We start from the raw sequence: 13,692 nt of genomic DNA, 5'->3' as shown, positions 1-13,692 counted from the left end.
AAAAAAGAAAAAAAGATCCTTTAAATTGACTTCAGCAAAGGCGTGACAAAGTTAATCACAAACAGCGATAGTCTTTAATTTCACAAGTTATAACCAGAGCCAAAGACAATACAAATTCCACGTAGAGTTGATTTCCAAAGTAAGCTTTAAAGTATGGTTAGACAAACCAAAACAAGTCTGACAGTACAGCACTTTTCACAGTCTTATGACAACTCCCAAGCCCTCCATCCTATACAACATCAAACATGACTTGTGCATAACAAAATGAACTTGTAAACCTCAAATCTACTTGCAAACGTCTTTTAAGTACATTCTATCAATGAAATCAAGCCTTTTTGCCAAACGGAGAGGCTACTTTCAGATTTTAGAAACCATACTGAGACAAAGGTGTAATGAATATGGAACGTAGTATAATGTTAGGCATCATCTGAAATTATTTTTACATAATGATCCTTTATACAAACATCGAAACATCTTAGTTTCAAAACGCATTTAACCATGATGGCCTTGCAAAAACTACATTGCACCTTTACATGGGAAAAAAACAAAGGTTCCTGTTTGTCATATTCCAGTATCAGGTGGTTTTTCAGGTATTCATCCAAGAAATTCACAGACAAAAGTCACAAGTAATTAATGCGTCTCATCCTAATTATTTTGTAGCATTAGATTAAAAGAAACTAAACGCTGCCCGTTAAGGGGAGTGTTCTGTAGACTTCTGCATAATAAGAATCTTTTGGCTTGAAATGAATCTCGAAGCATATTGATTAGAGATTCAAAGAGCAGAGGTTTTAATGATTGTCAAAATGAAACTAAGAAAATGAGAGGAACAAAGTTTGTACCTTTATGACATAACTTTATTGAAATAAAGGAAAATCCAGAATTTTACAATTCGCCTTAGAGTTGGAAAATATTTATAGTTATATACCACTTTCCGAAGAGTTTTCCTCTATACGCTTGATTTATACCCACTCAGACAGGCATTTTGTACTTCTGCACTATCTGATACATTATCTGAACATCTTTCTAGAGCACAATTATTGCACAGGACAGTTGCATTTGTGACAATACTAATTTAACCAAGCACTACATTGCCCATTATTCCTTCTGTTAAACTCAGTAGGACAGAAAAAAAATGCAAGAGGGTAAGATTTTGCCAAATAGATTAAGTCACAAAGTAGATTACCAGTTCAAGAAAAGCAGCAATTTCTTTAATTAAAATAAACAACTGATAGTTTACCCATGGCATTTTATGAACAAAAAGCATATATTCTCAACACAAACGTTTCAGTGAATTCTATACTGTTTCCCATGTAACACACAGTAACAAAACAAGACATTTAAAAACAACCAACATTAGTTTACTGAAAAAGGAATGATATATTTGATCAGTACCTACACATTACGCTGCAATCCTTCTCAATTGATGGCACTTCATGTGAGGTCTCATACATATTCTGAAACTGCATTTAATTTAACTTCATAGTATGGCAAATTATGTTTTAACACAAAGAAACCTCTGTTTTCTCCTTTATTTAAAATAATTGCAGCAATTAAATCTTACAATTACTTTGGAATATTTGGCAGTTATTGAGTAATAAACCCCTGAAATTTCGCTTCTATTTGAACTTAATACTTGAAACATGTGAAAACCGTTCCCCTAAACACGGAAGTAAGTTTTAAGAAAAAGGAAAGGGAAAAGAAAAAAAAATAGCACTCAGTAGGAACAATTTCTTGGTAGCAAAATTGTAACACAGTTCCCCCTTCCACAAAGTAGGCTCTGTAATATCCAATATTTTAAATAACTACTGATCATGGCTGTGTGTTTACCCTTGTGGTGTCAGTAACACCCATAGAGAAGTCCATCTTTCTTTCAGGAACATAACATGCAATCAGCCCATTCTTCTACCAGTCAGTGAAGAATCAGTGCATGAGTTAATATATTTTAACACGAAAATCCAACCTTATCTCTGTTCCAAAAAAGAATATCAAAATCAAATCCTGGGAAGTCATTTTTGCTAGCTTTAAAAAAGGCCGATTCATTAGTTGCATTTTGGAATTCCAAAATAAATAGATCTTTGCTGAATGGCAATGTCACCTATTTCAAAGCTTTCAGGAGATGTTAAGAACTCCCAACTCGATCTCTGGGAATAAGTCGTAGATCTGAACCATGCTTTAGAAATACGTTTCCTAAACAAACAAACAAAACAGAATGTGTTACCAACTAACCAAAAAAAAATTACCTAAACAAGCATACGCATTTAAAGGATAACAATATTAAGTCAGTGTTTAACATTTTTGTAGTAATTCCTCTAATATACCAGAAACATATTTTTTATATTTCCATGCAATTTCATCTTATCCCTCTTACTCCAAAGAACTCTTATTTTTAAATAAAAATACCAGACCCAAAGTCATCTAATAACCCTTGAAAGCTATGGCCTTTCAAACTTTGCAGATCCATAATTGAATGTCTGATTTCAATTATATGCCATAGTAATTTAAAGACCAGGAAATGCAGTTTTACTTATCCATAATTATTTTTTTTATCGTGAGGTCATTCATGCATATACTTATTTTTAATTTTCTCCTTGCTTCAGTATTTATCCAAGAATGAGTCAGCTTCATTTTAGAATAAAAAAATCTTGAACTTTATAATTATTACTGTAGAGTTTTAATCATTATAGTCTTTTCAAGAGGACATAGTATGAAAATTAAAAGTTCCTAATACTTAGATGTCTAGAATATTTTCTGCATGTATTCATGATTATCATTCAGGTTCCTATTTTCTACTGTTAAATGTAACATTTGAAAATGAAATCGCATTGCTAAAAGTGATGTGTTATTTACTTGCTATATGGAACTTTTTTTTTAAATTTCACACTGCTACTGCATGAAACAGATTATATGTAGTTCTACAACATCAGATTTTAATATATATATTCTTATATATTAATATATATATTCTGAATATATTCTTATTCATCTTTGTGTTGACTTGTAAAACCAGAATAATTGTATTTCTTTCCCAAGAATCCCATTTCAGGGATGTAAGTGGTCTAACAAAAAGATTAAATACTTAACATTTGTTCAAGTTATTAACATATTGGAACAAAGCTAACCTTTTTCAAACTTTATTTTACCAGCAGAAGGATCAGGATAGAAGCTGTTTTACTTATTCAACATAATGAGTATTAGAAAATCAGCTCAAAAGAATGTCTTATCAGAGTATGTTCTGTTTTTACACATCTGCCAAGGGAACATACTGAAGAGATCCATAAAACCCACTGAACACAAATCTGTTACATCAGCAAACCAGAGGACCAAGTTTACTAATCTAGATTTAATCTTTATTGCAATGACCATCATAAAGGTCTAAAATTTTAAAACAGGCCAAAGCTGCATCTCATGCAGACAGTTTGCCCCACCTCTCAGTCTGTTTCCATCATTAATATCACAGTGGTTTTATTAAAGTTATGGCATACTATTCACTGAACTACTGAGGATTTAAAACTGAAATCAATACAGGAATTAAGTGCTAAGCCAAGCTTTCTCAGCTTTCATTTTCTCTGCTCCACAGAATCATGTAGGGAGAAAGTCATACTTGAGCAGTACATTTAGTCAGAAAGGTGAGGAAATAGTGGAACAGTACAAAAACTCTGAAGTCCCCAAGGATTACTAAGACTTTATTCCTAGACCATGATTATTTTGGAAAGTTTTTGAAGAATAAAGTAACTGTTCAATCCCTTGATGAGAACTAGAAGGCTACTGGCAAGAAGAACCTCTCTTCTTGAAAACATGCTTTGAAAAGCACCTAGAAATCCTGCTCTAAAATGGAGTATTATTTTTTAAACATATCTTATGAGAAGTGCTACTAAAATAGCAAATACTACTGAACTAGGTATAATGGGGAAAAATATAGCTATTACTTGTTATTTCAGTAACATGTAATACAGTATTGCTCTTTTAAACAGCACAATAAATAGCTGAGCTCTGAAGATTAGAAGCGCCTCATTTTTTCACAGACCTAAATAAACCAACGCTGTGGATTTAACCTTTTACACACTACACTGACTGTAGTTTTCAACTACTGGGAAATGCTTCTCCCATTTAAAAAATCAAAACTTAAAATATAAATCAACCCCAAGTGCTATGTATTAGTTTTAAAGAAAAATAAATGAGTTTTTTAATACTGGCCTTCATAAATAGTAACTTACCTGCTGTCTGTGCAGGGTTTATTCCTATACCATCTAGCAAAAAAAAAGGAAAAAAAAAAAAAAAAAAAAGAAAATAGAGGGAAATATGAAACAGACATATTACAATTTACTGCAGTAATTTACATCTCAAAAATATACCAACAAGATATAATTATTACATCAGGTCCTCATGCAGTTATTTCTTGCAAGCAAAAATAGTCTTATCACAGAACTAACAAGAAAGCTTTAGCACAGAAAATCCAAGCTATATATTTGGACAAAAACAAATTAATAATATTAGTGGTTTAATATCTTCATCCCATGCATGAGCAATTCAAATAATGCTGCAATACTATTAAATTCAGTCTGCACCCTGTAGAGTTTGTGAAAGACATTTTTCCTTTTATCAATACCCCGTCACTGAAACTACAACACAATAAATAAATAAATAAATAAATAAAACCAGGCTATATTCTTACCATTTGTTATAATGGCACTTGTTGCGGCAGGAACTTTGAACTAAAGTAGGACAAAATAATGTAAGAGACATAGTTAAAGCAGAAAATATATGAGGAATATTCAAAGCAATTATAATTTTAGCTGTTTTATGTATGAAAAATTATGAGAAATTATTTATAGATATAGCAAAATAAAGGTTTAAAGTCATAGTTGATCAGACGCCTCAATACAGAATGCAAAATTTGCAGTACTAAATAACTCAGTAAATCCAATTATTATTATGCATTGGAAAAATGTAAGTTAAGCATCTGCAAAGTTAAGAAATATTTCTTTTTATACTAAATAAAGGAATACTGAAAACATATTTGGACATGAACTTATAAGAAGCATATCTGTTATGTCTAACAGGAGTTAAACAAGAATTAGCTTGAGCTAATCTTGGTTAATTTTGACCAATTTCTTAACTTTCTCCCTGGTTCAATTGGGAGCTCTGCAACCGCTCTGCTCCAAGAGTTCCCTCCAGGAGTCGCTCACAGAAAAAAAGCACTAACAGCACCACAGCAGCTCTGGCTCCTTCCCCTAACTGGGCTTCGTACCCTCCATCACCACCATGTCTACCCACCTCCATGCACTTCATACGAGGTCAGTTTTACAATAGGAAAAGCTCTACTCAGGTGGAGTTGCACTACATACAGGCTTCAAAGTATTTCAGAAGATCTGAGCTGAGATGCGGAAGCCAAAAATCATTATTTCTCAACACCAGAGGGATTCAGGCAGGGTCAGAGAAAAATCCTGCACTGTGTAATGTTGTTGGATCAGACAGGACAGAAAAGGCAGGGTGAGTATAAGCCAACAAGTGCTACTTGGTTGGTCTATGGACCAAAGGTTGCTCCTTGGACTTTAGCTTAGCTTAATAAACAATCTACAAGGCAAAAGACTGGTATCTCTGCAAGCACCAAGTATCAGTGAAACCTCTTCCCAAAGCACTTCATCCTCCTCTCCGTATTACACAATAAAAAGGGCAGGTAGCTATGAACACTAACAGGAGAGCTTCCCTGGAAGAAGTCCCATCTGCTGAACAAGTCACTTCAGCTGTGCCTCTCAATGCCATTCACGAGTTGCACTTTCCTCATTTTCTGATTGCTCAAGTTAAGATTTCCAGCTCTGATTTGCAGAAACTCTATGCATTAAACAGCTAGAGCTCACAGAAATCAAGCTTGAATACAGTACTTTATTAATAATATACTGAAAAAAAAAATCTTTTTATCTCCTGACACACAAAATTAGCAGATTTTTTTTTTTTTTTAATTCTCTCTTGGCATTTTATCCATAGCAGGTAAATCATGTCACCTCCTCATTTTGCAGGGTGACATGAAAACAGTAATTTCTGCGAAAGATAAGTTACATACTAGTGTTATTGTAGAAAAGCCATCAAGAAAGTAACAATTTGCCTTCAGAGCAAGTCTTGAATAATGAAGTTGATATCAGCTACATATGTAACAGTAAGAATGTAAAAAACAATGTCATCTCAAAACACATAATATATACATATGTGCTGAAGAAAGCAAGCCTTTATTCTCAAGTTCACTGACTTCGAGAATCTTGATTTAGCCATTTAAGGAGAAATCTTTTAATGGGTTTGAGTTTTGTATTTTTTTTTCCTACATAATAGGAGAAAATGAATTTGAAAGGTAGATGAAACAGTAGGATTAATGTCTATCATATGACATCCTGCCTCCTGAAATGAGTCCACCTCCAATTCAAAATGTAAAGGAATAAAACAAACAAACAAAAACCGCTGAACAAGCAGGAAATATATGTTTAACTTATTTTTCAACAAGCAGGTTTCTATTGTAACTAAGTGATACCATGGATCTTTCATCCTAAATCCTCTTAAAAAATTCAAAAATTTAACTTCTACAATGTTAAGTGCCTCTTCTCATTTCTTCTGTGTTTTCTGACACACAACAAGGCACAAAAGGAATGGATCATGCAAAGGATGATGGATGCATCTGCTCTTTTTCTGCCATTTTGCTTTTCAGTAGGAGAATCAATCTGATGCCTATACTCTAGGTGCACATGAGAACTGCGTGGCAACCAGTCAGTGAAGATTCTATAATTGCTTCATATTGTGTTAGAAGAAAATAAAACAATTTGTTATGTTAGTTCAAAATACTAGGCCAAACAGTAATAGCATAAGACAGAAAGGGAAACTACCATTGGAAATAATTACACACATTTGGTACAGTATGGTTCACTACTTAAATGAAAAATCCTTCCTGTGGCTGCTGAGCATGTTTTCCATTCTGAAAATATACAAGCTTTCTGTGATACAAAGTCAAACGGACACTCAAGCAGCAAAGAAGTTCAGTATTCAGTAGATAATGCCTAACTTGCTTTGAAATACAACTGGGTAACATCCAGCCCCAAACTCACACAACTTAAAGAAAGAGATTGCTTGCTTTAAAAACCTTATAAATTGATAACTGAGACTGCCATACAACTTATTTTCTCTAATGTTGGGAAATACACTTGTCAATTTCTACAGTCAAACAATAAGGAAACAATGACAATCACAAACCAACAATCATATCCCTTTCTCACTTTTTACAATGACAAAAATCCTCTACAGTAAAAAGTTCATCTCCTTTTTGTGCAATGAAGAGCAGACAAGTGCATTAAACCATAGTATCTATCAAGACTAACATTAGAATAACAAAACAATAGTTTCAAAATATACATGTTTATGAAATAATACAAATTAACTTTATTTAATGGAAATGGATTACTATTTTAGTACTACATCTACAAATGTAAGAGATTTTTTGTAAGTATTGTACAAACATACATCTGAGATATGTACCAAGTAGCTCTAACAGATGAAGGGAAAAAACAATAGATACCACACATTGTAAATGAGAACATTAACACTGTTAAAATAAACTATGATGACTGAGGGAAGAACTATAAATAGATAAAAACTGAAGACAGCAGTTTCTAACACTCTACATTTAAATTTACTTTTTTATATATATATTATCTGTAAGATAAACAGAAGAAAGAGAATAAGGAGATAAATTTGTATTGGCCAAATTATCACCGCCAAATGTATATATTGGAAAGGGCTGAGACTGCTACAAATGATTGAGACTTCTTGAGATCTCCCCATTTAATGATCCAGTTTTCTTTTACTTCCAGCTCTGTCAACCATTAACTGTATATAAAGAATTTTCACACATTATTTGGTGTGCTAGAGATTATGGGAAAAAAATTTGCTATGTATTTCAGTTATTTCCAAGGGAAGGGGGGAAGAAAAAAAAAAAAAAAGGAAGACATTGTTTTTTCCAGTGAAAGTAATTCAGAAAATTTTACTTGGAAAATTGTAACCTTTGACAAAGCACTGTGAATGAAACTTGATGTATAAGATGACCATTCTATATCATGGCTACAGGGCTACAGTTCTGTTGTTCCAGGGGAATCCTGGTTATGATTTACACAAATTTTAAGACTCTGAACAATTACTTAGTAGAAGCTTACTAAGGCTAAATAGCCGAAACTTAAACCCTTCCCTGTGCCAAGAGCTTTAATCACTGAGAGGACAATGCACTTCCCCTGGAGACCAACGAATGACTTCGTCCAAAATCCACAGCTACAGTTCAATCTTTTCCTTATATGTTTTTTACAAGGCACTGTGAAACTAGTATCTGAATCACAACACACAGCATAAATTAATGCAATTTAATGCATAAATTATGCAGTTCAAGGAACAAAAAATATAAATATTAGAGAAAAATTCCTTCTCATTCTTTTCAACGCCAGTTCACAAAGGATCAAAAGATCTTCCTTCCTGGGGTAAGTCTTTTGCTCTCTGTTTACAAAGCATGTAGTTCTGCCTGGTCTCAGAGATATAAAAAGCTTCACTGCTGATCCAGTGTGGTCTGAGGTCAACACAAAACTCCCACAAGATGCTCAAAATACAACAACTACAATAATGGTTTGCTAAATGTGAATATTTAAGTAATTAATTCTTCTCTAAATCAGTTTCACAGACAACGCTGTCACCAACTAACTCTGTGGTTCTATGAGTAGGTAAAGTTAACAGGTTGGATGGCAACCCTCCCATCAGAAGTGGCCCCTCAGTCCTGGTGTTTCCAAGAACTCAGTTTCATTCCAATCTTTCCTTGTCCTTCATACTAGACTTTTCAGTCTAGGTGTCTATGTAGGGATTGTGTGGGCCCAGCTGCATTAGTGCTGATTAAAATAATTGAGAAAAAAAACCAAAAACAACACAGTAAAAAAAAAAAAAAATAAAGGCAACTAAATCAGTAAAGATCTTTAACAGCATTTATTATTCTGTATATCATTCCGTTCAAGCAAAGTTAAAGTCAAGTTACAACAAACAATCCACAACCTTCCCCCCAAGCTGCATTTCTGCTAAGAACTTCTGTCACATAGTGGTATAACACTAACAACATAAGGAGACTCAAGACACATAGTCCACAACCCTTCCTTATTATTTATTTTATTGCTATTCCTATGCTTGAAAAAATTGAAATTTTCAGTAAAACAAAATATCCCAAGTTTTTCTAAAAGGACAGAAGGCAAACTGCCAGAACAGGTTCTCAGATGGATCTGTTTGCTGACTACATGAAAAACACCATCACCTTTTGAGTACTTTATCCTACTGTTTACACCATAATGAACATCTCTTAATATCTGAATGTTTAATCTGAAACAAACAGGATGCACCTCTTCCAATACACTAGAAACCTCCTGGTTTTGGATTCCGTGTGAAAGAACAAACACTAAGAAACCAAAGAACGCATTATCCAAGTCTTATCCACTTCAGTCTGTTTTACGAACCTAGTCCATACCCCTAATCTCAATATCCCTTATAATCAAAAATTAAAGTTCTTCCAAAGCCAGAGTTTACTGGAACTGAATATGAGAAGAATTTAATACTTTCATGAATAATTCCAAAGAATTTTCTGGATATTCTACATAAGCAATTAAAAATACTAGATATTTACTTGCAGCACCAGATAATCATGTTCCCTATCAAATTTTTGTTGCTGATGTAAAATGGCTTAACTCAACTGCAAAGAACAGGAAGCGTGTCAACGTGTGTTGTTGATGTGTGAATTGTGGAAGAATTGCTAAGTTTGGGATTCTGAAAGTTTGGGTAGGCCTCCACTGACACCAGTAAAGCTTGTGTCCACTTATATCTAACAAGAGCATTCACTGTGCTGAATTAACCATTGTATTTTACAATTAAAAGGCTTTTGCTTTCAGGACTGTTCAAAAGTTAAAAACCGACATCATCACTTTCTACTTACTTCTTCTGCAGCGAATTTCAAGACAGCTGTGAAAGGTGTACCTTCAGGCACACTTAACCTGAAATTACAATGTAAGCAAATACGTAGCTGTTACGGCAAACTGAAAAGCAACTTTATTTGCTGTTAAATTACTAGATAAAACTTCACTTCTACCAATGGCAATGCTCTTGCCAGAGGTGTGCATGTACTATTCAAGGTCTGGATCAAGCCCTAAACAAGGTATGGCAGCAGGATGAAGCAGAAAAGCCCAGAGGGGTGAGTTAACGGCAGAAAACCGCCTGTCGGTTCACACCGAGGGAGAAAAACGGCTTTTCCGCTCGTGCGAACGCCCTGCCCGGGACGACCGTGCCAGCTCCGCAAACGCGGGTGTTTGCGCGGCCTCCCCGCGTCACGCAGCGGCCCCGCAGCGCCCGCCCGGCAGCCCCGGCCCGCCACACACTCACACTTTGTAGGGCAGCCGCGGGTCCGAGGTGAGCGTCACTTTAAAGGTGACTTTCGACCTGCGGAGAGCGAACAGAAAGCAGCGGGTCAGGGTTTCGGGACAGTGGTACAGCGGGGCGCGGGGTCGCTCCCTCACTCACTTACATGATGCTCCCGGGCGCCGCCGCCGCTCCCACCGACACGTCAACCACCGGCTCAGGGGGCCTTCGCTGCCCTGTCCGCATCCTGAGTTGCCTGGATCGCGCCTGACTGTAAAGGAAAATTAACATGCCATGCCTACCCCTACGGGGAAGGGATAGAGGGTTTTCTGTCTCAGAGCGCTACTGGCGGGCAGAGGAGAGGGGATGAGCGGTGGATGAGGTGCAGCGGAGAACAGCGGTGAAGATTTCTAATGAGGCAGTGGCTATACCTGTTCCGCGCTGGAGGAAGGACCCCGGCGTTGGGACCGCGGTGCTTCCGTAGGCGTCATGGAGTGACGTCCGGGTGGCCCCAGAGGAGACACGGAGGGAGCGGGGCCGGGCCGGGCCGGGCTGGGCTGGGCTGGGCAGGACGGAACCGAGGGCTTGGCAGGGGCCGAGGGCGTGGCAGGCGGCGTGCCTTGGGCCGGCACGGCTGAGGGACGTGGCGGCTGGAGGCCTGCGCTCCTCGCTCTGGGCCGGCGGGCTCGGAGCTGTGGGGCCGTTAAACAAAGATGAGTCCCCCTTTTTCTGAACAAATGCTAACAAGGGACTGCTGGATTTATATGTGTGCTTATATATGACTGCGGGTGTATGTATATTTATATATCTGTATTTTGGAGGAGAGTCGTTCATCGTTAGATTTGGTTATCTGAGGTTTCAAGTCCATATGTCTCTCTTAAACCAAAATGTTCGCAAGTGCTCGTTGAATTTATGCAGGGAATGATGGATGCAAAAACACACTGATTCCCACCCCCTTAATATTTAAAAATCGTTCACATCTTCCTTGCTGTGAAGGAGGTGGAGGTTGGAGTTTGGTTTAGTTAGTGATGGATGCTTTTCTGACAGAAAAAAGTAGTAGTTCGCAGTTCATCTGTGACTTTTGGCAAACCGATTTCTTTGGAAAGCTAAACAAGATTGCATGGCAGTACGAAGTAATTTTCTCTTTAATGCTTGTTCATCTGTTAGTGCAGGTGATGACCTTGTTTCCTACTCCGGGTATGTCAGTATTACTCCTGTATTTTCTCCAATCTCTACCACCTGCAGGAAGAACAGCTTTCACTAGGGACTGAGGTGCTTGTTACCACACACTGCTTGCCAGACTGGTCATGGCAAAGCACATTGTTGTGTTCACTTTAACTGGGGACTCATTGCAGTTACGGTAGAAGAAATGGCATCAAAAGGCAGTGGACAAATTGGGGTCACTTTTTTTTTTCCTAATGACTGGCTCAGTGCCAAGCCATGAAATTCAGCGTTTCACCTTGGTGTTGCTCTTATTTGAACACAGACAAAACTTTAAAAAATTCAAAAAAGAACAAGGAGGAGAAATTGACTAGCAGCTTGTAGAATAGCATTAATGTTTACTTGTACCTCCTGCTTTTACCATTATGTTACTGAATCTGTCTTTCACAACTGTATCCTGTTGGTGGCTTGTGGTCATTTTGTAGTCCATTACTGACCTCATGGCTTTTTCATCCCCTGCTTCTAAGGGATCACACCTTATGTTATAAATAATTAATAGTCATCTCTGAGCATGTAACCTTGCATTTTGTGTAGCTAAATGTCATCCTATATTTATTCTTGCCTTCTTCAAAATTACTTTTGTATGATGGTATGTTTTTGATTTATACAAGTCTCTTTCATCTGCAGCTTTCATTAATGTATTGCTGTTTTCTGTGCTAAGGTCATTAATGTACATCTAAATAAAAGACTGATCCTTTTAGAACTTTATTTCTTGCCTTTCATTGTAGCGACTTCCCCTCTGAGGAAATAAGTTTATCAAAATCTTCGTGCCTTTGAAGCTGGACTGGTTTTAGTATGCAGATTTACTTGATCGAACCTGGATTGAGCATATATATGATATAATGCTGCTAAGAACAGTCTAAATGCAGATTGGGGTAGTCCAGTGTTCTGGCCATGTGGTCTTGTTCTCTGCCAGGCAGAGGAACCAACAGTTGTGATCAGGTAGAGAGTCAGTTCAGGGAACTGGTCTGGCAAAAGAATCTGAAATTTTCCCTTTAAGTGGTTTTCATCTGGTTGGCTTCCTGAACCAGCAACAAAGAAGGACACAAGGAAGCACATCTGGCTGGCAGCAATATTGCACTGCACCTTAGGTCAGCTTAGGATGCTGTGGAGCTGTATCATGAACAGAATCAAGGGTGTGATAGTATTCTCATTTGCTAGTAGCATCAGGGGCAGGATCTTTGAATGCAGATTCAGGTGTGCAAGTGATTTCATAAACATAAGACTTCTCCAATGCTGGAAATGAATAATTTGACTATGCTATCTAAGCATTTTTTGAAAGCTGACAGGGTTGGTGGGTTTTGTTTGTTTGTTTGTTTGTTTGTTTTCTGAGAATTTACAATGTATCAAGGAAGGAGAATGTGTATGATTTTTCTCTTTCAGCAGCAAGAGTTGATGGGACTTCGTATCCCACCTGCAAACAAGCCAGGGATGGATTGGAGGTGACTGTATCTAATGGGTTTATTCCCAACAACATTCTCATCAACTCCAGAAAAACTGGTTCATTCCCAACAAAGCCTGCCTTCCTTTCCCCGCGAAACTGGAAAAGAAACTGGAGTTCTTTATTCGTCTTCCCTACAGCTCTTACTTACCCACACTTAAATATGTTGTTTGATAGCAATGAGACATCAGTTTGACTTTTCTAGCTGTGTAGGTGAGCAATTAGAACAATTGAGATCTTTGGCAATTTGTAAGCATACTAGTACAACTGAAAGCTTTTAAATCAGGAAAATGAAAAAAACAAAGCCAGAAAATAACAAAAAATATATCTCTCTGGATTCTAAGATGTGACAGATCAATTAAAATATCGTTGACATTTCTAGGAAGTCCCTCTAGTTGTAAATAGCACTGCAAGAGAGAATAGTGCTGCACTGCCTGGTGCCCACACTCACTGGTGGGGCAGAATGAGGAGCTGAAAAGGCCTTGGCTCTGTGTGCTACTCAGCAATAACTAAAACATCCCTGTATTGTCAACACTTGTTTTCAGCACAAATCAAAAACAGAGCCCCATAAAAGTTTCTGTGAAGAAAATTAACTCTATCCCAGCCAAAACCAGAGCAAATGC

At 36.9% G+C, this 13,692-nt stretch overlaps 1 protein-coding gene across 2 annotated transcripts; it reads right to left on the bottom strand.

Moving 5' to 3' along the window:
* Positions 1-832: 832 nt before the first annotated feature.
* Positions 833-13,386, bottom strand: UFM1 (ubiquitin fold modifier 1). Of its 2 annotated transcripts, none has more exons than XM_065052400.1 (7): positions 10,839-13,386; positions 10,570-10,678; positions 10,432-10,488; positions 9,989-10,046; positions 4,673-4,712; positions 4,215-4,247; positions 833-2,187 (listed from the first exon to the last, which is right to left on the bottom strand). In XM_065052400.1, exons 1-7 carry the CDS (start codon positions 11,239-11,241, stop codon positions 2,120-2,122), a joined length of 768 nt encoding a protein of 255 aa, XP_064908472.1. In that variant the 5' UTR covers positions 11,242-13,386; the 3' UTR covers positions 833-2,119. The 2 variants fall into 2 exon arrangements, with proteins under 2 accessions (XP_064908472.1, XP_005501921.3); XM_005501864.4 differs by having other exon boundaries at positions 10,574-10,678; positions 10,839-11,004.
* Positions 13,387-13,692: the final 306 nt, after the last annotated feature.

This window comes from Columba livia, chromosome 1 (assembly GCF_036013475.1).
Source record: "Columba livia isolate bColLiv1 breed racing homer chromosome 1, bColLiv1.pat.W.v2, whole genome shotgun sequence".
Classification (NCBI taxonomy): Eukaryota; Metazoa; Chordata; class Aves; order Columbiformes; family Columbidae; genus Columba; species Columba livia.
Note: the sequence above shows the minus strand (reverse complement) of the source record. Positions and strands in the feature narration are given on the sequence as shown.

Coding starts and splice junctions, on each gene's coding strand:
- UFM1 (XM_065052400.1), bottom strand. CDS start 11,241: ATGAACGACTCTCCTCCAAAATACAGATATATAAATATACATACACCC. Junction 4,713..9,988: donor TGAAATTCGCTGCAGAAGAA/GTAAGTAGAAAG, acceptor GTCCTACTTTAG/TTCAAAGTTCCTGCCGCAAC. Junction 4,248..4,672: donor AAGTGCCATTATAACAAATG/GTAAGAATATAG, acceptor TTTTTTTGCTAG/ATGGTATAGGAATAAACCCT.